This window comes from Dermacentor andersoni, chromosome 2, assembly GCF_023375885.2.
Source record: "Dermacentor andersoni chromosome 2, qqDerAnde1_hic_scaffold, whole genome shotgun sequence".
In the NCBI taxonomy this organism is placed as follows: Eukaryota; Metazoa; Arthropoda; class Arachnida; order Ixodida; family Ixodidae; genus Dermacentor; species Dermacentor andersoni.
Genome location: NC_092815.1, coordinates 188,890,474 through 188,911,403, shown reverse-complemented (window position 1 = coordinate 188,911,403; position 20,930 = coordinate 188,890,474). Strand labels below are relative to the sequence as shown.

General features: G+C 48.3%; 1 protein-coding gene across 2 annotated transcripts in view; it reads right to left on the bottom strand.

The window, feature by feature from the left end:
- LOC126540319 (uncharacterized) overlaps positions 1-20,930 on the bottom strand; it is a 44,364-nt gene that overhangs the window by 16,306 nt on the left and 7,128 nt on the right. Inside the window, exons 2-5 of one of the 2 annotated variants that reach the window (XM_055075960.2) lie at positions 20,823-20,905; positions 9,196-9,247; positions 2,455-2,522; positions 1,813-1,901 (exon numbers count right to left, since the gene is read on the bottom strand). In XM_055075960.2, coding sequence (XP_054931935.2) covers positions 1,813-1,901; positions 2,455-2,522; positions 9,196-9,247; positions 20,823-20,905 — 292 coding nt within the window. The remainder of the gene's footprint in view (positions 1-1,812; positions 1,902-2,454; positions 2,523-9,195; positions 9,248-20,822; positions 20,906-20,930) is intronic. The other variant, XM_055075961.1, reaches the window with a different exon arrangement.

Here is a 20,930-nt window from a genome sequence, read left to right as displayed (position 1 = left end):
ACGTTTCATCACAAGAATTCTAACCAGCCGAATTCACTCGGACTTGCCATAGTTCTACTATGCTCGGCTCACACGGACTCAACATTCAGACTCCTGCATGTCTACTGTCTGTTTGACCTACCGACCCTTACGAATTCGGGCGTTTTCACGAATTGAACGTATCAATGCTTAAAAAACTTTCATACAAGCTATATACCACACGCAGAGGGATTACATAAGCTAATTTATAATAAAGTTAGAATTACAATTATAACAAGCACGCCTGCGGCAACGGGCTGCGTTCTAGTGTGGTCCGCCATGTTGATCTCCAGTTGCATGTTGGTACTCGCCCAAACAAAAGCTGCCTGTTGACTCCCCGAGAAGCTATGACACTCCGTGAGCTAAAATGCGGTGCATGCATGTTGCGACACAATTCTTTCAACTACACACACAGGTGAAAATTTCTCAACCTAGGGGCATCGCCGCGTTTGCAGTGTTCGAAACACAAATGTCATTGCTATGAACAGAGCAATTATCGTGCTCGAATTTTCAGAGAGTTGACGTAATAAACAGCAAGTAGGTTTATTTCGATCGCAAATATATGGACACTCCACGCGCATTTCAGCCGTCGCCGTCGACGTCGCCGTAAGGTTTCGCATCCGCGCGCGCCGTATGCTCCATGTGCGAGTGAAAGCGTGTGGGAGTGATCCGGTGAACGCAGTTCAATCTCTCATGCGCGAACGAGGAACGCGGCCCGGATGCGTGTCCTCCTGTCGCTCGCGAGGCAGGGGGTCAGGTGAGGGCGGAGGGGCGTTCTTCTGCGGCGGCTGCAAGGGTGCCTCGATGTCCTCCTCCCCGCCACTGAGTGCAGAGTGGACACAACCGCGACGTTCACTACGGCGTCGGCCACGCGAATCGCGAACGCCGTAGACCCCTTTGGCGGACGTCGTGGGGACGCGTTGGCGGCGCTTGTGGGCCTTGGAAGCAATCTGCGATGTGGGCAAAGCTCGCGCCCGCGCGAGTCTCATTTTTAAAGCGATCTGCTATGTCTGAACAGCGCTCGTAGTGCCGGTAGCCTCGTATGTGCTTTCGACGCTTCGTTCGCGTTGAAGCGAGAGATGCATGAAGGCCAATTCGCTTGCTGCTGCCGCGATACTTCACTCCACAATCTTGAAAGCGAGTTTCTGCGCTCATCGAGCGAAATGTATTGATGCTTACCTCTGCGCGCGCGTGACACCGTGCTGGTTAATATAGGTAAAACACATTGGCAGGCTAGTTGCTTTGAATGCATGATAAAATATGTAAGCGCGACTGAACGAGGACGTAGAAAGAAGCAGACACACAAAGCGCTGTCTCTGTGTGTCTGTTTCTTCCTACGTCCTCGTTCAGTCAAGCTTACACATTCTATCGCTGTTAATTTAGTTAGTAAGTGAATTTTTAAACGGTAATATGGCCGCTAAATCTACTATCCATACTTCGTACAGGTGTCGAATAATTTGCTGTCGCAATCGGCGCTTCGCCTTTCGGGCAAAACTGCTAATTTCTTCTGTCTAGGCGAACTTCTCAATGTAGTAGTAGCAGTAGTGCATACGGAAGCAAAAACATCCTCTCCATCTATCTAATGTTTTCTGAGATTCAATGCTCCTGGTAATTATGCAGAGTTGGCTATTATAATTGTTTGCGACACAGGATTAGCATTGCGCCTTTTTATAACCTCGCGCACCAGCCACCAAAAGCGGAATGAGCTTCCGTTTGCCACCGATAATGCCAGTGCCAACGCAAAATGAAACTATCAGTAGAGTTCGCAGCTTGTGTGCTGCAGCTTTTGCTCACATCATATTGTGCCTCGAGCTTTTGCACGCATTGCTGCACCTTTTCGTAGCGTAGGATCGACATCGTGCGCTTGTTGACCCACCACTGACCTGCGTTGCAAATTTTCAAAAATGTAGCTTCACGTATACAAAACATGGTCCAACGCTTCCACTCACAAACATTAAACTGAAGCCAAACGAAAACTGGCGCTGATTAGACATTCTAGCACAATTTTTCCACCCTACCATTCGCCTAAACTCCTCTTGCGCATACACATGTCGTACACTGATTTGTGTGCGTGTGTGCGCGCGTCTGCGTGCGTGCGTGCGTGCGTGCGTGCGTGCGTGTGCGTGCGTGTGTGTGTGTGCGCGCGCGCGCGCGTGTGTGTGTGTGTGTGTGTGTGTGTGTGTGTGTGTGTGTGTGTGTGTGTGTGTGTGTGGGTGTGGGTGTGGGTGTGTACGTGTGGGTGTGTGTACGTGTGTGTGTGTGTGTGTGTACGTGTACGCACGTGTGTGTGTACGTGTGTACGTGAGTGTGTGGTACGTGCTCGTCTGCTTGGGCATGTGATTCTTATCATGTACCGCGTGTCTCCGTGCATGTGTTTGTGTCTGTCTGTGTGCTTTTCGGCATGTGCGTTTGTCACTTCACTGAAAGTAGACTTACTCCGATAGTCGAAGACCTTGAATAGTTCGCGAATCACCTTGAATCCGTACACCGGGAGGTTGAAAGGGCTGCAAGGAAACGTAATTACCGTTCTGTGCAATAATGTGTGCAGTCAAGTGTTGCGGTAGTCAAAAAGTGTCACAGTTTCACTATAAGGGCATAAGAAAGAATGCGACAGCAACATGTTAGAATATTACATCAAGTTCAAGTTTCGTAGCTGTAGTAGCAGTATGAATTGAAGTAAACGTAAGCTGACTATGTAACAATGAGCTCTAGTCCTAGGGGTCCTCTGCTTGAATCCTGCTTCCAACAATTTCATTTGTTTAATAATTAAAGTCAAGGTCCTTCTTAGCGACTTTACCACCACTTTTCCGTATCGCGTATGTTTCAAACCTTCTTTGCGGGGTCGATTCCTATGGTAGCGCACAGCCGCACCTATAAATTCTGAGCTCTATTATCCTTTCGTGCTTGTAATATTTAGGTCTGAAAATATTTACGATAAAAGGCATGCGCTGATGCTGTTTTGTCCACGACATTTGTTTGCTGGCTGCCATTCTCAAAATTCTGAGAAATAATTTTCTGAAGAGTGCAACGCCTAGTGTGAGCCACTATAAAGTTAGAATGGTGTGCCAATATAACCTACATATTGTCGCAGCCTAGTAGGAGACGGGAAAGCCGGCGTAGAGGACGTATGAAAACACTTTATCAGAGCAGTCAACGCGACGTCGTTCTCGTCTCTGTTTTTCCACTCTCGCGCTACTTCAGCGTCGTTCTCATCGCCTGGCACATACCCGCGGCGACCATAGTGGCATTTGCCCCCCCCCCCCCCCCCCCCCCTTTGAAAAGAAAGGCGTCGTCCCGATGCACCAACCGCCGAAGGCTGTGCACAGACGGCGCAAAGTTGAGGTCATGAGGAAATGTATGGCTTCATACAAAGCACGTGCACAACCTCCGGCAGATGCCGCCGGCGTTTGGAGCAGTTATGGCTGTCGTCGGGGACAACTTCATAATTCACATCTCTGATGCGGCGCAGAACTGTGTACGGGCCGAAGTATCTTCGCAGGAGCTTTTCAGACAGCCCCCGCCGACGAATCGGAGTCCAGACCCACACCTGGTCACCGACGTTGTATGTGACGGGTCTGTGCCGAAGATTGAAGTGTCGGGCATCGTATTCCTGTTGTTCGTTGATTCGCAAACGCGCAAGCTGCCTGGCTTCCTCTGCGCGTTGCGTTAACTCCTCGGCACCAGTCTCGTCATCACCGCACTCGTGTGGCAGCATTGCGTCCAACATTGTTGTCACTTGGCATCCGTAAAAGAGGTTGAAAGGCGTCATGCGTGTTGTCTCTTGGCGAGCCGTGTTATACGCAAATGTAACACATGGTAAAATCTCGTCCCAGTTCTTGTGGTCCACGTCGATATACAGACTCATCATGTCTGCCAGAGTCTTATTCATACGTTCTGTCAGCTCATTGGTTTGGGGATGATAAGCCGTGCAGTCTATCGGTGAGTGGTACCACTTAGTCGCAACAGGGTATCCAGAAGCGCAGCCGTGAACGCAGATCCTCTGTCTGTTATGACCACTGCGGGAGCGCCATGCCTTAGGACGACGGCTTCGACGAAAAATCGCGCTGCTTCGGCTGGCGTTCCACGTTGGATAGCACCTGTTTCGGCGTATCGGGTAAGATAATCCGTGACGACGATTATCCATCTATTTCGGGCAGTAGACAGTGGAAACGGACCTAAAAGGTCCATGCCAATTTGTTCGAACGGCGCTTGCGGTATCTGAACAGGATGCAGCAGTCCAGCTGGCTTGCCGGGTAGGGCTTTGCGGCGCTGGCAATCCAGGCATGTCTGTGTGTAACGTTTCACGATCGACGCAAGTCTTGGCCAATAGTACTTTAGCCTAATTCTTGCCAATGTCCGATTGTAGCCTAAGTGACCAGCGGTCGGCTCGTTGTGACAGGCATGTAGGACTTCGTCGAGAAGAGATGCGGGAATGACGAGTAGGTAGCTGCTGCCACTAGGTGAAAAATTCTTTTTATAGAGAACGTCGTGGCGTAAGCAGAATGAAGGCAGCCCTCTGGCGAATAACCTCGGCACGCTGCTTGTTTTTCCCTCTAAGTAATCGAAAAGAGGAATAAGTTCTGCGTCCTCGCGTTGCTGGCGTGAAACAGCCACAATATCTAGCACGCCTAGAAAAGCCGCGTCATCATCGTCGTGCACGGCAGTCTCAACAGGAGACCGAGAAAGGCAGTCGGCGTCGGCGTGTCGTTTCCCCGATTTGTATATAACAGTGAAGTCGAACTCTTGGAGCCGAAGGCTCCAGCGCGCAAGCCGACCAGCTGGATCTTTTAAATTAGTCAGCCAGCAAAGTGCATCATGATCACTGACTACGGTGAAACTCCGACCATACAAATATGGCCGAAATTTCAGGACGGCCCACACCAGTGCGAGACATTCTTTTTCTGTAGTAGAGTAGTTAGCCTCCGTCCTTGATAGCGTCCTGCTGGCGTAAGCAATCACTCTTTCGGCGCCGTCCTGCCGCTGTACGAGCACTGCGCCAAGGCCGACATTACTAGCGTCGGTATGAAGAATCGTAGGGGCGTCTTCATCAAAGTGTGCGAGCACGGGAGGCGTCTGCAGCCGTTGCCGTAGGTCATCAAAAGCCCGTTGCTGGTCTTCACCCCACAAAAAGGGGACATCTTCTCTGGTAAGATGTGTCAATGGCCATGCGATACGCGAAAATTACGCGATAAACCGTTGGTAGTAGGCGCAAAGGCCCAGAAAACGTCGCAATGCCTTTTGATCTGATGGCGTTGGGAAATTAGCGACGGCAGAGATTTTATAAGGGTCAGGTCGGACACCTTCACGACTAACAACGTGACCGAGAAATTGAAGTTCTTCATAACCAAAATGGCACTTTTCAGGTTTCAAAGTTAGACCGGCTGAGCGTATTGCTTCAAAGACCGTCTTTAGTCTCTGCAAGTGTTCCTCGAACGTGACGGAGAAAACAATCACTTCGTCGAGGTACACCAGACAGGTTTGCCATTTGAGGCCTGAGAGTACCATGTCCATTAGTCGTTGAAACGTTGGCGGCGCAGAACACAAACTGAAGGGGAGCGCCTGAAATTCATAAAGTCCGCCGGGCGTCACAAAAGTGGTCTTCTCAAGATCTCTCTCATCAACTTCTATTTGCCAGCAGCCGCTTTTCAAGTCCATCGACGAAAAGTAATGTGCGTTTCGTAGCCTGTCCAGTGAATCGTCGATACGCGGTAGCGGATAAACGTCTTTCTTTGTGATCTGGTTGAGTTTTCGATAATCGACGCAGAAGCGAAGGCTGCTGTCCTTCTTTTTCACCAATACTAAGGCGATGCCCAAGGACTCTTAGAGGGCCGAATAACTCCGTCCTCAAGCATGGTCGTCACTTGTGTTTGTATTGCCTCGCGCTCTTTAGGTGCTACACGATAAGGATTCTGGCGAATTGGTCTGGCGTCGGCTTCGGTGACAATACGGTGCTTAGTGAGCGGCGTCTGGCTAACTCGTGACGTGGAAGAGAAGCAGCTCTTAAACTCATCGATGAGCTCAAGAAGGCTGTTGCGTTCCACGGGCGATAAGGTGGGACTGATGTCAACCACATGGGCAGGCATAACCACGTTGGACGCCACGTGCTCCACTGAGAGGCAGTCCTGTATTGAAGTAAATTCATCGAAGTAAGCAACAGCCGTGCCTTTAACAATGTGCCGACGTTCCATGGTAAAATTCGTCAGCAGGAGTTCAGCATGTCCATCGTGTACGTTAATTACGGCCCTGGTGATGGAAACCCCTTGACTCAGTACCAGTGCGTCGATGTGTTCAGCGACGCCAGTCCCGGTGTTCAAGTTGTCGCAGATTACAAGTACGAGGGAACAGCTTCGCGGCGGGAGCGTGACGTCGTCGTCGGCGATACGTAAGCGGGGTCGCTGGAGTTCCGCGGGGTCGACGCCGTCTGAGCTCGTAGAAAATGTGACGACGAGGTCAAGGACATTAATCACTGCACCGTACTCTCAAGAAATCCATCCCCAATATAAGTTCCTTACAACACTCAAAGAGAATGACGAGAGTAGCGACAAAGGTTGCACCGGCGATTACTATCCTGGCTGTGTATTTTCCAATCGGCGTCAACAACTGGCCGCCGGCAGTCCTGATGTTGGGCCCGGTCCACGGCGTCTTCACTTCTCTCAGCCTATCGGCCAGCTTTTTACTTATTATCGAAAAATGCGAACCAGTGTCGACGAGAGCGGCCACTTGGTGGCCGTCAATGCAAACGACAAGATCGGCGCTGACGGCGTCGGTTACAGGGGGTGTGGTTGGAGTCGTCGGAGTCGTAGAGTCGTCGATCGTCGGAGATGGGGGGGCTCTTGGATATCTAGCCGGTTTGCAACCTCACCCCCGGAGGTCGCTGCGTCTAGTTTCCCCGGCGCGGGCTAGGGGAACTGCCCCTAGAGGCGTCAGAAAAATCGCGACGGGTCGGTGGGGTGTAACGAGCCGGAGAAGGGGAACGCGATCGAGGCGTCGTTGAACCTTCTGGCAGAAAGTTTGTAGAATTTCCGTCGCAGCTACGTGCAGCATCAGACACAGGGTAATTGCAGTTGGGAAATCTTGCATACCCAGCCGCGCGGTAGTGGCACGCGCGGTAAACATGTCCTGCTTCGCCACAATGAAAGCATAGCGGCCGGTGGTCAGCGGTGCGCCACAAATCGGTCTTTGGAAGCGGATAGCCGGCAGGGGATTCGCCGTAGAAACGAGGCGCAGCGATCGACTGGCGGCCATACGGCATAGTTGGCGGCGGCTGTGACTGTCGAAAATAGGGCGTCGGGGATGGTGGTGATGGCTGCGTCGTAGTGGTCGACGGTGTCAGCAGCATCGAAGTGGCGGGCGGTGCACGACAGACAGCTTCCGCGTAGGTTAATCGTCGCGGCACCGCCTGCCAGTCGGGCGACGAAAAGGCCTCTCGAACTTCCTCCCGAACGATATCAGCGACAGAAGCCACCGCTGGTGCCATGGGAGAGATCCCGAGCTGCCGGATCTCCTCGCGCACAATCTCTCGGATTATTTCACGCAGAGACGTGCTGCAGCTCTCAGGTAGAATTGGAGCATTCACCAGCGAGCTCTTGCGGTCATATTGGCGGTACCATTGCTGTAGTGCCCGTTCTATAGCGGTAGCCTCCTTGGTAAATTCGGCCACTGTCGTCGGTGGATTCCTCACGAGCCCGGCAAACAGTTCCTCCTTCACTCCGCGCAAGAGATAGCGCAACTTCTTTTCTTCGGCCATCTCAGGGTCTGCTCTGCGGAAAAGGCGGGCCATGTCTTCTGCAAACATGGCAACGCTCTCGTTTGGTTTTTGAATACGGGATTCGAGTAGGCGCTGCGCAGTGTCTCTTCTGTCGGTACTAGTGAACGTGTCTAGCAGGTGGGTGCGGAAGGCATCTCATGTGGTCAAACTTCTCTCTCGGTTCACAAACCACGTCCGCGCATTGTCTTGAAGCGCGAAATAGACATTAGACAGCTTTTGCTGGGAGCCCCAGTCATTATAACTGGCGACACGCTCAAATTGGTCCAGCCAATCTTGGACATCTTCAAAAGCGTCGCCATGGAAACTTTCTGGTTTCTTAGGATTCTGCAGCGCCACCTGCGATGGAGTTGCAGTAGCCATGTCGGAAGTAGGTAGACGCGTTCCAGCAGGGTCCTGCAAAAGGTTGAACTCGGGCGTCAGGCCTAGCAGGCGGCGACTGTACCGGTGAACAGGAGTTTCGACGAACGAAGGTGATTCCGCTTTCGAGGTATGGCTCCGCGAAGGGGTGCCGAGCATGAGGCAATCCTACCCAGCACCTCCACCAGCGTCGCAGCCTAGTAGGAGACGGGAAAGCAGGCGTAGAGGACGTATGAAAGCACTTTATCCGAGCAGTCAACGCGACGTCGTTCTCGTCTCTGTTTTTCCACTCTCGCGCTACTTCAGCGTCGTTCTCATCGCCTCGCACATACCCGCGGCGACCATATAGGATGTGCCATATACTAAATATATACGAAACCTCACGTCAATGGTGACAACGACGGTAAAATTGGCTTTGAGTGTCCAGATAATTGCAATAATATGTTCAGACGTATTATGTCATAAATAGCCGCACAACAAACAGCGTTCGGGCCCAAGATTAGCTTATCGTGAAGTATTCCGCTTTGCCATATGTGAACATGGGAATACATCTGAAAGTCGATACGCCTACACACTGTTTCTTTGCTAGGTATACTGATAACGGTCAGATCGCTATGCTCGAATGTTCATTTTGACACACGAAAGACACATGAAGCAACGTGTTCCTGGGATGTCATTTTTTTCAGCATGACGCAAGAAGTACTCAACAGAGAATGCCAGCTTTAATTTCGCGAAAACATCAATCGCCCACTGAAGAAACTTCACTGTGATTTCGTGATCCTGGCTTCTCTCATTTTCTCACAAAAGTTTCGAGGTATATCATTACTTAGAGCGAAGGAATTCAACAACGAGGGCAATTCTGACAAGGCAGATTGCAGAATAGCACTGCAAAGCGTAAGTTGCGATGAAGTTCATATTCTCGCAGCGCACATGCAACGCGTAATTGAGAGAGGTACGAAGCGATTTCTATCGTGACGCGGTTATTAGTGCCCGTGAAGTTATAGTGTCCTCACATCCAGTCACAGTGGCACGAGAAAAAGAACGAGCCTTACAGTTTGCTTTTTTTGTCCATGTATGCCCACACAAAAACAGAGTAGGGCACGTCTGCAAAAAAAAAAAAAAAAAAGAAAAAATAATAAATGATTGGAAACTTCAGTTGTCTGAAACAGAGCCATTCTCAATATAAAAGATTTCACTGATGTTTCGCGAACGTGGGATCCCTTAACCTGCAGTGCGCATGTACTCGAGTGACCATGCCTTCAATGGGGAAAGAAGAAAAAATCTTTCGTAACATAGCCCCGCCCTAACAAGGGCGACATGGTAACGAAATGTACGAAACCATTTTTATTTTTCACGATTTCACGAAGTCATATTTGGGGAGCGTTTGTTTTCTCGAAGAGTTCTAGGGTGTTTCCGCGTTGGCCTCTATTAAGATGAAAGCTTTAAGTCTGGAGCAACACAGATTTTTCAATTCGTATGCACAATAAATGTATGCAGTTATTAGGCAATCTCTGAACCGCTATGAATGAAATTGAGCGTGTGAGAGAAAATAAATAATTTTCTTTCGGAGCAGCGCCGTGTTTACTTGAATTACCGAAGATGGTATGTTTTAAGCAAACTAAGAACAAATTTTACGAATCCGTAACTCCGAACCAAAATCACGCATTGCAGTTTTGTGTAATGCATGCTACAGCCTATGCAGCGGTCAACGTCTGATATATCTGTACAGGCTGTGTGAAACTGTTGCAGTGTACGATGGTTTCGCTAAACTATTATACGCATAAGTTAGCCGCACGTATTACAGCAATGAGTACATAATCTTTTTTTTTCATTAGAATGTGTAGCTAGGGGCAGTTTCTAGAATTTTGAAATCACGACATCACTTGTGATTGCGCGGTTACAGAACTGTGTACATCTGCCGTTTCAGATGTAATGAGTCTCAAGTTTATTAACAAATATCGTAAATTAATTTGATGTCCTAATAAAGAACTCTGCCACGATTAGTAGGCACGTTCGACGCTCGCCATTAAATTCAACAAACTTTGTCCAGTCCGGAGAAACGGAGGCCGAGCAAAACGAGTCAACCGTTCCTATTTGAATAGATAGGAGCTCGTGCTGCGAATCGTCCTGTTGGAAGAACATCTAATAAAATTGTGTAGAAACTAGCAATTAACCTACTCAAGCTAAGCGAATACCTCGAATGAATCTACGAACGAACGATCCAATGAACGGGAGAAAGAAAGAACGAATGAACGAACCCTTTTTCTTACCGAGTCTGACCATCGACGATCCGACGACTACCGACCAAGCACAAAAATAGCCAAAAGAGCCAAATAAACATATTCGCTTAAAGAACACCGTCCGCAATTGGAAATCTTCGTCGAAATGAGCCTGTTGCGGCACTTCAATCAAATTGTACAGACCAGTGATAGCGGGCTGTCTGGCAACGGAAAAACCGGTGGTGCTTGCGAGATACCATGCGTGGCAAAAATTAATTTTAGTGGATAAGAATGGTTTCTTGCTAGCCAGCCACCTATCTTCACTGACACGCTCTTGCTCTTACAAATTAATCTATAATTGGCACATTTTTCTTCAAGCTGATTCCCATGCTGCAATTTTCATCCAATGGAAAGTGCCATTTCCATCGCGTTTGGCGGAAATCGCCATTTGACTTTCCGCGAAATGCCTGCGATGTGCGATCACTATCTCGGTCACTATTGATGCATTTGCAGGCGATCCCACCACTAGCAACCAGTTGTAGGAGTTGAGGAGGACTTCGGGATGAGAAACTTGGGAGGTTTATTTACATTATTTACAGTGAGAGTCAATTAACAGTCTTAGAGTCATTACGGGCCGGCAGCAACTCGGACGCTGCGGCCCGTCGCAAGAAGTTCGAGAGAGATGAATCAAGGGATGCTCTAGGAATGCTCTAGGAATGCGTCTTTTAAGCCCTTTTGTGTCTCGAAAACACGTCACGTTCGGCCAATGGGAGAGCCCGCTCAGGTGACGCCATTTTTGGCCAATGGTAGGCGCCCGTGCGATGGAGTCACACCCGGCGAAGAGAGTCGCTGCTCGTGTGTTTGTCCGAGGGCTTTTTTCTCCCTGCGGTCTTGCCTTGCTGACTTGCGATGCGCCGTCTCAATAGATGGATGGGGGCGACGCCGCCAGGTTGTCACGGCGCATTGCAGCCGTCTGGCTTCGGGACCGACTTTACCCGGAACAGTGCCAGGCTCTCGCTTTACTTTCGGGAAGAGCCAAGCAGTGAATAGCTCCACCGGCTGCACACGAAGTAGGGTCCGCCAACTTGTTTGCACGTGTCGTGCCTCAGGAATGTGGCATCCGTGCTTCTTTGCTCCTCAATTAGCTGTGGTGCGATTCGATGTGGTCTGGGGAATTCGAAGTAGGCTCAGGAAACGGCCCCGTATCTAACACTATGCAAACAACGAAAAATAAAGAGGAGGTGAGAGCCATCAAAATTGCGCCGATAGTTATTTCGCCGTTTCTTTGGGTTGTAGTGGTGGCTGTGGAATGGCGTCTGCCGTTTAACAAATCCTCAAGACCGCAACTCGTGTTCAGCGGCCATGAATTACCGCATCGGGTACGTACCATCAGCCCTGACCGGCGAGCGAAAAATAATAATAACGCATACTGAACATTTTATTCTGCAATTTCTATGCGTTTGTTGACGCACCGAGTACAGATTGAAGCGCATTCATATTCAAATTGGATTCTGGTGTTGACAGAGCGCGAGTTTCATTCCATTTCAATTTATTCACGCGTTCTGCCAGTAACCAACCCTACGAGGTGTCGCCCGCGATAGGAAATGGTTTCAGAATGTTGTCGCAATTGATTTTTTTCGCACATGCCACTCGCGATACAAAAACACCGCAGTTGTAGCTTTCTTCGGACATATAAATTATGAATAAGTTGCGCGTGAGAGCGGCGAGGGCGGCGAGAGCGTGATGAGGAAAGCGAAGGAGGAGAGTATGGCGAAAGGATGATGCGGAAAGGGGGGTGGCGCACGAGACGTGCTCCACGGCAGCGACTAGGCATGGCGCGAACGCGTCCTGCGATACCTCATATGGAAACAAAGCGCTGGCGTAGGCTTCGGGCGCACTGCGCATGCGCTATTTCGTCTGCACCGCCATCGCTAGAGGGTGCGCTCCGCGCGAGCCACGCGTTCCGGCGTGCAGGCTATCTGAACAATGAGCGACACAAGCGGTGGAAATTCTTCGTCTGCTGCTGCTATACTGGACGAGCTGCCCGAGCTAGGGAGCCTACATGCAAGCGCCGTTTGCATGTAGGCTCCCTAGCCCGAGCAGAGGCTCAGCGCCGCCGCCGAGAGGACCCTGTCGTTCAGAGTCGAATTCTTTGCCACAGTATGTCGCGAATTCAATGCACCTAAACAGCTGCGCTAAAAATTAGCATTAGTGAATATCGTAATCGCGGGTAAATTTTTTAACGGTGTGACGTAAAAAGAAACAATATCGTCATATAATTTACAAGCGCTAATGCACAAAAGAAATATTCTCAATAGCTTTATATCACTCATCTGACCGAGAGCTTTATTTTTTTTATCCGCGGGGAAACGTACATACTTAGAAAAGTTTGCGCAATACGTGTCTTTATTTCAACTATATTAACCATCATTTTGCGAAATAATTAGACCTCTGCACATGTATTAATATACAATCTGATTATGTAACATTCATGATAATACAACTCAATGCAATGACACGCTTCACTGGAGTTAATTCCTACGAAAATGTGAATAGCTGCAAACGGTCGCCATGTCTTCATTCACTGATTAGGAGTAACGGCTACTGCGTCCTCCAAAATAAACAAAAAAAAACATTAGTTGAATTGCTAAACGCGCGTATTATTTGCTCATATTAACTAGAAATCTGCATGATCATTGCGTATATACATTTATTCGGCGTGTCCCGTAAATATTGGCAACGAAAAACTCATGGCCGGCCGCTCACCAACACTCTCACGAACATTGACATCAGAATTCGCATTACGGTGTGAGCAGCTGCATCAATTTCTTTTGTTTCATTCATAGCATATGAAACTATTCATTTTACCAGCACAAAATAGACGGGACGTAGAGGCGACATACAGACACCACGTCCGTCCCTCCTATTTCTCACTGTCTCCTCTCCGTCCTCTTGGCGCTGGTAAAATGAATTAAGATTGACTCAGTCATTTAGCATGTTTAATTGCGCTACTCACAGTACATGAAATGGCCTTAGGCGATATAGGCGTATTCACCAAGCGATTAAAACAATTGATGTTTTCGTAGCACAGGCGCATGCCCAATTCTGATAGTGAATATATTTCTGAAGGTGGTGGGGTAGCCACAGTTCTTCCTTATCAAACAAAATCCTGCGTGAACTAGGCCCAAAAGCTGCATTCATAAAATAGCTGCTTCCGTCACGTCGTAAAGATTTCCAATATGGCCGTCTTTCCGATGGGGTCGTGTGCATGGCAACCGATTGCAATGTGCTCTACGCACGATGCCTGCACAACTGGAGGTGCAGTGAGAGCCGGCAGTTCTGCGAGAGAATTGTTGTACTTTTGCTGTCGGCTTCTGCGCTGTTCTTATGCTGTCCGTTAGTTTTTGCAGTTCCTCCTATTTAGATGCCCGCCGCGTTGCTCGCTTTCCGATTGTAGCGGCGGTTCCCTTAGTTCAGCATTAATTCCGTGAGGCGGCGCTCGTTGCCTTTTCGACTTCTGGCGGATGTGGGAGCGGCGGCTGAATGCTTCTGCCGGCTAGTTATATGCGCGGGCGTGTGTTAGCGAGCGTTATCGCGGGACTCCGAGACGATGACAGATGCCATGGTAATCTCAGAGGCCGCAGCACGTGATCGAAGTTGCAGGCGTTCGCCATGAGAGGCGCTCGCTACCTTTTCGCGGAGACGAGACAAGGGAGGGCACGGAACAGAGTTTACCGGACAACACGGCAGGCATCTAGTAAAGGAGGCGTTGGTTTTTGTCTTGCGCCGTACTACGCTGTGCGACTGTGAAATGATCACATCACAACAGAACGAGCTTTCTTTATTTGAGGCCTGTCTCGCTAGTACAGAAGAAGAAAAATACTCACCGACGATTACGACACTCCCTAATGCGAAAGTTGAGCGCAGCTCTATGCATATTTTCATTTTTATTTATTTTTCAGATGCTGCCGGCTACCTATCGTAAGCCAAGGCAGAAGTAGGCACATCGATTTTATAAAGAATAAGTCATACATTGCAATGATTCAAGTTGTTTCCTTAAGGGCACAATTTGGCGCTATAAATAGTTGAAATTTCAAATCACGCTTTTGAAAACGCTCGATTCTTCGCTGTCGCTACGACGTGACAATATTTTGGAGAAAACTATCTTACGTCCGTATGACGCAATATTTCTTGTTCCACTCGGGCGATTTACATTATCAACACAAGGTCGCCTATATGTTGTACCAAACGCTGCTTTCCCTGTGCGAGACATTTTGGCTGATCAAATGCTCCACGTTAAGCAATAATCGAACCAATTGAAGGAAACATTGTTGCGTATAAGGCCTACGCAATAAGGAAAAGATTGCCAACCTTTTTAAAGTGTACTTAAGGAGAAAAAGAAACTTTTAGAACGGGCAAATTGGCTAATGCACCGAGCTTACGTTGTGTCGCGTATTTAAACGGACACCTTTTTGAACCCTTTGGAAAAAGCACGTAGCAGCATATCGAAATCCCCGTAGTAAAATACAAATTCTTGCTTTGTTGCAACGTATGTCGAAATTCGGTGAAAGTCGTCATTGCTACATAGTATTCAGGCATTAGAAGCTTGATGTGGGCGAGTTGGTTGAGCATACTTGACGAAAAAAGAGAGCGCTACGAAGACGAGGACGAAAGAACAACATGTACGACAGACAAGGCGCTACTTCCAACTAAATGTTTTTTGAAGAAACAGAACTTTAAATAGATGCAACCAAGGATGGCCCATCGTGACATCGCGACCTCCCTATTTCTTCAGAAAAGCTATCTCCTTTTCGGTAAGCGTCACTGAAGGGCAACTAATGCACGTGCCCTCGGCCTTTGCAATGTAAAAAGCTTCCAATATCTCTCGTTCTAGGAACAACTTCTAGGAACCATTAGGAACAAAATCGAAGATTTTGTTGAAGTTAGGTTCAGTTGTGCAACCGGAGTGAACAGCGGCCAGTTTTTAGAACTCTTAAGCTTTTATCATCATTCCACTGTCGTTAGTTTCAAAAACCAACACTATTTACAACGCAAGGGCATTTGCATTGGATCGTCGCTCGCTCCCATACTTTCAGACATCTTTCTCAGCGCCTTTGACAAGTGTGTAAACAGCATTCTGAATCAGTCATGTGCTCCTTCTATAATGAGGTATGTCGATGACTACCTCGTGGTTGTTAACGACGTTCCAGGGTCTAGGCTAGATGACACTGTAGAATCAATAATTAACACATTTAGAAATGCATCGGAGGCTCTAAACTTCACGTGCGAAAGGCCTTGTAATAACAGCATTCGCTTTCTGGACCTCAATCTCACTCTGATGAACACGCATGTCTGTTTCTAATACCAGCCGAGGTTGAACAAGCAGCTAATCTCATACGACACTGCGCACTCCAAGCTAGTAAAACGAGGAGTTCCAATGACTTGTCTAAAAGAAGCGCTAAACAAATCTTGCAGCCACAAAATAGAAATCAGCTTCAATAACCAAGTTTCAAGGCTACGCCTAGCCGGTTTCCCTTCACTATTGATTCTCTAGCGTTTGCGACAAGCTTCTTCAAAAGATCAAACAGGCAAGAGAGGGCACTAACACAAAAAAGCCATTTGATAGGAAGAGATTACATGTGATTCCTTATTGGCACAGGGTATCCCACAACCTCAAGAAGGTGGCACAAAGGCACAGTATCAATCTTCTGTTTAGTGCACCATGTAAGCTTGCCAAGATATGCCCTATGATGACAAAAGCAAAACCCGAACCACGCTCTAAGAAACATGCAGCGCAGTACACTGCTTGCAAAAGTAATGTCGTATACGAGATACCCCTAAGTTGCCAACAGGTATATATCGGTCAAACCGGACGGTGTTTTAATGAAAGGGCGCGTGAGCACAATTGGGCCGTAAATAACAATGCGGGGGGCCATCTGGCAGAACACTGTAAACGTCACAATTGCCGTCCGTATCTTCGCGACACCAGGTTTCTGGCATGGTCTAGAGATAGACTAGAACGGGAGATATTGGAAGCTTTTTACATTGCAAAGGCCGAGGGCACGTGCATTAGTTGCCCTTCAGTGATGCTTACCGAAAAGGAGATAGCTTTTCTGAAGAGATACGGAGGTCGTGATGTCACGATGGGCCATCCTTGGTTGCATCTATTTAAAGTTCTGTTTCTTCCAAAAACATTTAGTTGGAAGTAGCGCCTTGTCTGTCGTACATGTTGTTCTTTCGTGCTCGTCTTCGTAGCGCTCTCTTTTTTCATCAAGTATTCAGGCATTCCGCGCGAACAACGTGAAGCGGTGTGTTAACGCGACGCTATGAGCTATTCCCGAGACAGCGTCACCAGCAAACGTAGGCTAGCCACCCGCATCTACGCTGCGGTATCCCCGTTGTTATGGCGTCGGGCTGCAGAGCTCGATGTCAGGGGGCTTGAATCCGGCCTCAGTGTCAGTATCTTAAAGGAAAGCTACATGCAAAACGACCGAGAAGTTTGCTTTAGGTGCACGTTAAATAATCCTAAGGGGTCAAAATTGATCCGCAGTCCAGCGCTTCGGCGTGCCTCATAATCGGTTCCCGGTTCTCGCAAGCAGAATCCAAGTCGACGCAAGACGCCATACTATCAACCTGCTTCTATTGTGGTAAGTTCCGATGAGTTGAGTGTGCAAGCAGCCGAGCTTCATTGAGGTGCTCAGTCACTGCAAAACTGGGCTGCAATTTTATTCAGACGGGTAGGCGGTTTCTACTGCCACTTTTCCAGCCGGCATTGTATAGCAAAAAAAAAGTCGCATGCAATTAAAAAAAAGATGCCTTCCGTACTCTCTTCAGCACATGAAAAAAATTCTGTCCATGTCCAGCTTCAATCAATTCTGAAATGGTGTCTACGATATTGTACAATTTGCGTATTAGAAACAGGAATTACTGTCCTGTAGACTGGCTTCTTGATGTTGAGAAGCATATCCTCCCATAGCGATTAATCATAGCGGAATCGCTCTTTTTTTCGCTTCATCTTGGTGCTGCATTTAATCGGAAAACTATTCAAATACAGCCTTCGCAGTTACGTACAGAGTGTGTTCTGGTGCGGAACGTACAACGGATCGTGAGCAAAGGTGTGTAGAGGCCAACTGGAAAATAAGCACAAAAAGAAACAGCATGGAGTGCAGTACAAATGACTAGAAGATTTAAGAGCTATGCGTGCAAAAGTATTAGTAGGAAGTGTATCTAAAGCGAACTATATATATTAGCCTTCGGAACATAACACACATACAAAGCGCGAGTGAAGATAAACTGCGAATTGCTCCAGATAGTGGATCAAAAAAATGCGTGCTTTAAGTGCGTGCGGCCCGAGGCAGCGCAATCAAAGTGAAGCAACTAGACTTCGTGAACGTCGAAGACATCAATTTACTTTTCTTACGGCAAAACCTGGTACACAAGTGTAATTTGTAAAGCTGAGAAGGCACCATATATTAGCAAACATGTCAGAATAACTAAAGAAAAGACGATATGTCGTCTACCAAAAATATCAATACGAATCACCGCCCAAGCACTCCGTACAGATAGTTAACCAGCGAAGCCTAAACGTGCGCTCCCGGTGTTTATCACTCGGCTAATCCCGACGGTTCACTGAACGACGGCTTGGTAGGCTGTCGGATCCTCGGTACGCCGTTGCTGCTTGCGCTCCGTTGCAGGAGCCTGTTCTTGTGCCCGGGCTGCAGCATCGGCACTGCGTAGATGAGCTCGTTCCCGGTTCTGCTCGTGGCATTGCTTATCTAAAGCTGCCTGCTCCTCAGGAGCACGTACGATGCGTGGCCTACTCATTTCGGAGCCGGAGAGAAACCGCTGCGCGCGCGCTCGGCTGCGACTGAGAGCAATGACGTCACTACTGGTGCAGATAATCGCGCTTCTCTCTTTCTCTTTTTTTTTCACGCATGCGCATGGGGTTGCGTCAGAGGAGCTTTCGGCGTGCAGGCGACCGACACGAATCGGCTAGCCATATAGAGCTTTGCTGTAATACCAGACCTTGAGCGAACCCCATGCTGCAGCTAGCCTGCGATCTCCCGCTTTCGTGAGATAGGAATATGAAATGTAACAGGCTGGCACTGCACATGCGCGGAGCATGCGCAGTGCCATTTCATCGTCTGTCCGATTCCTCCGACCGTCCGTTCTGTCGGCCGCCTCTACACCAAAAACTCCGCAGGCGCAACTCTATGCGCCTGCCCGGAAAAAATACAAGAAAAAGAGGCGCTCGTTTAGCCAACACCACCTATATAGCACAAGGCCTCTTTACTGCGATCCATGACGTCACCCTACCTGGCCCGAAATTTCCATTGACAAGGCTGGCGTGTTGAAAGCGGTGACGTCAAAATCATCGTTGCCTACTCGGAAGCATCCCCATCAGATTCTATGGCACTCGGGCCAGGTAGCATGGCATCATAGATCGGAGTGAAAAGGCCTTGTACTGTCTAGGTGGTATTGGATTAGCTGCGCCAGTAGTGAAGTCGTTGCTCTCCGTCGCAGCGGAGCGAGCACACAGTAGTTTGTCTCCGGCCCCGAATTCAATAGGCCACGCATCATACGTACTCCTGAGGAGCCGGCAGCTTTATATCAGCAACGCGGCGAGAAGAACCGGGAACGAGCTCGTCTAGGCCACGCCGACGCTGCAGGCCGGGCACGAGAACGGGTTCGTGCAACCGAGCGCAAGCAGCAACTGCGTACTGAGGATCTGGCAGCATACCAAGCCGTCGTTTAATCAACCTTCGGGATTAACCCAGTGATAAACGTCGGGGCGGCTCTTTTCAGCTTCGCTGGTTAACCGTCTGTACGTAGTGCTTGGGTAGTGATTCTCTATTGTTCTTAGTAATGACCTCTCTAAACTTTACGCCTGCACAAACGTTCATGCTACTAATTTTTCAGAGAACTAAAACTATACGGTAAGACGCCGTACATTTGCGACAAATGGGATAAAACAAGGCATCGAATTACTTGGGCCGCTCACAATGCCTAAATAGAGCTCGACATGAGCCAAACCATAAACAAACACTTTCAGGCTGACTATAACTGCAATGTTTGGCACAATCTTGTTGATTTAGGTCTTTTTTCAACCAGGATACAGCGCTTGTTTTGTGGAACACTGTGGCAACATTACCGCTTTTCACCTGAGCGATGCAGAATCTTACAACTGAGGAGCCACGCCAGGCGGCGATAGCTCATACGACCACCAGTCAAAACCGTTCCTTTTCGTATGCTTTTATATGTATTTCGTATGTTCTGCATTCTGATACGTAATGTAGTAACACGAACGAAGCCTTTAATTATTTAACGTTTAGGCCCGAACTGTCCTCTTCCTTGGTTTTTTGTTTTTGTTTTGTTTGTTTGTTTTTGCCGTCAGTCCCAAATGCGAGCCGCGCTTGTAAATTAAGTTCGTGTCGCGTATTTTGGTTTCATTGCCTAAATACGTTCTCTAATGCGTTGGATCCCTATATTTATCGTCTGTTCAGATAATCACGCTTGAACCTCACGCATTTGCTGAGTCTTTCCGAAGCAGATTTTTTTCATTCGTACTCAACGTGAATGCCAGAAGCAAATCGCTAAGCTAATTACAAGAATCAAGAATAGTGAATAAGTTCGCACACCTTACTAAAGAAATGCGCGTAGTATAGAGTTATAATATATCTTAAGATGGAACGCGCCAATATCGACAAACGCGGTGTACAAAAAATACGTCTAACTTTAACGTAACTACTAATCAAGCTAGCCATCTCTAAGTGACGCCGCGACGGTGACGACCCCTGACGATCCAAGTCCCTGCTTAAAGGTCTGAATTCTCCACTTTCGCTGCATTGTTAACAATGGACAGGTACAGGTGTCTGAACGTCACCTTTATTGAAATAGTTCTTTATTCTTCTTTTGGTGAGTGTAGGTTATTTTCTGACAATGTTGTTTCCTAGCCTGATGATGTTTCGTTAAGCCGGCGACTACATTGTATGGGCGTAATTCTTCCTGCGGGATCCTTGCAACAGCTTTTACAGCAAGGCAAACTTGTCGAACCACTTCCTAGGCGACGGTTCAGTATTTTATCGAAGCGCCGCGATAAGTGTCGGTTGATGCGGAGTGCGCATTCAGCCTCGTAAGCAGACGCAAGTTGCTATGCCCTTTCAGTGCCTCCTACGGCAAAAATATTCATCTCCATCTTCTTTATGCCGTCCTCTTCCAATATCCGAATCGGGGCATGCGGAGCGCGCAAGTACGACAATAACTTCTTTTGTCTATTCGAACGCTCCGCGACTTGAGCGGCGTTGCATTTGCTGCATGTGCTGCAGCCACGTTGCTACCATTGCCTGCAAACCAACAATTTCATTGCGCAGAAGTGAATTCACAAACCTCAGCGGCAACATGGAAGCTCCGAAGCTCATAATGCCACAGCTTAGGTGGCCCAACTTTCCAGTGGCACTCACCTGGCGAGTTCGCTGAGGCGTTGCAAGCTCCTTTGTGAAAGAACATTCCTCCACCTTGAGAGCACATCGCCCTTTGCGCTAAACTGAAAAATAAACAAATTGATCATT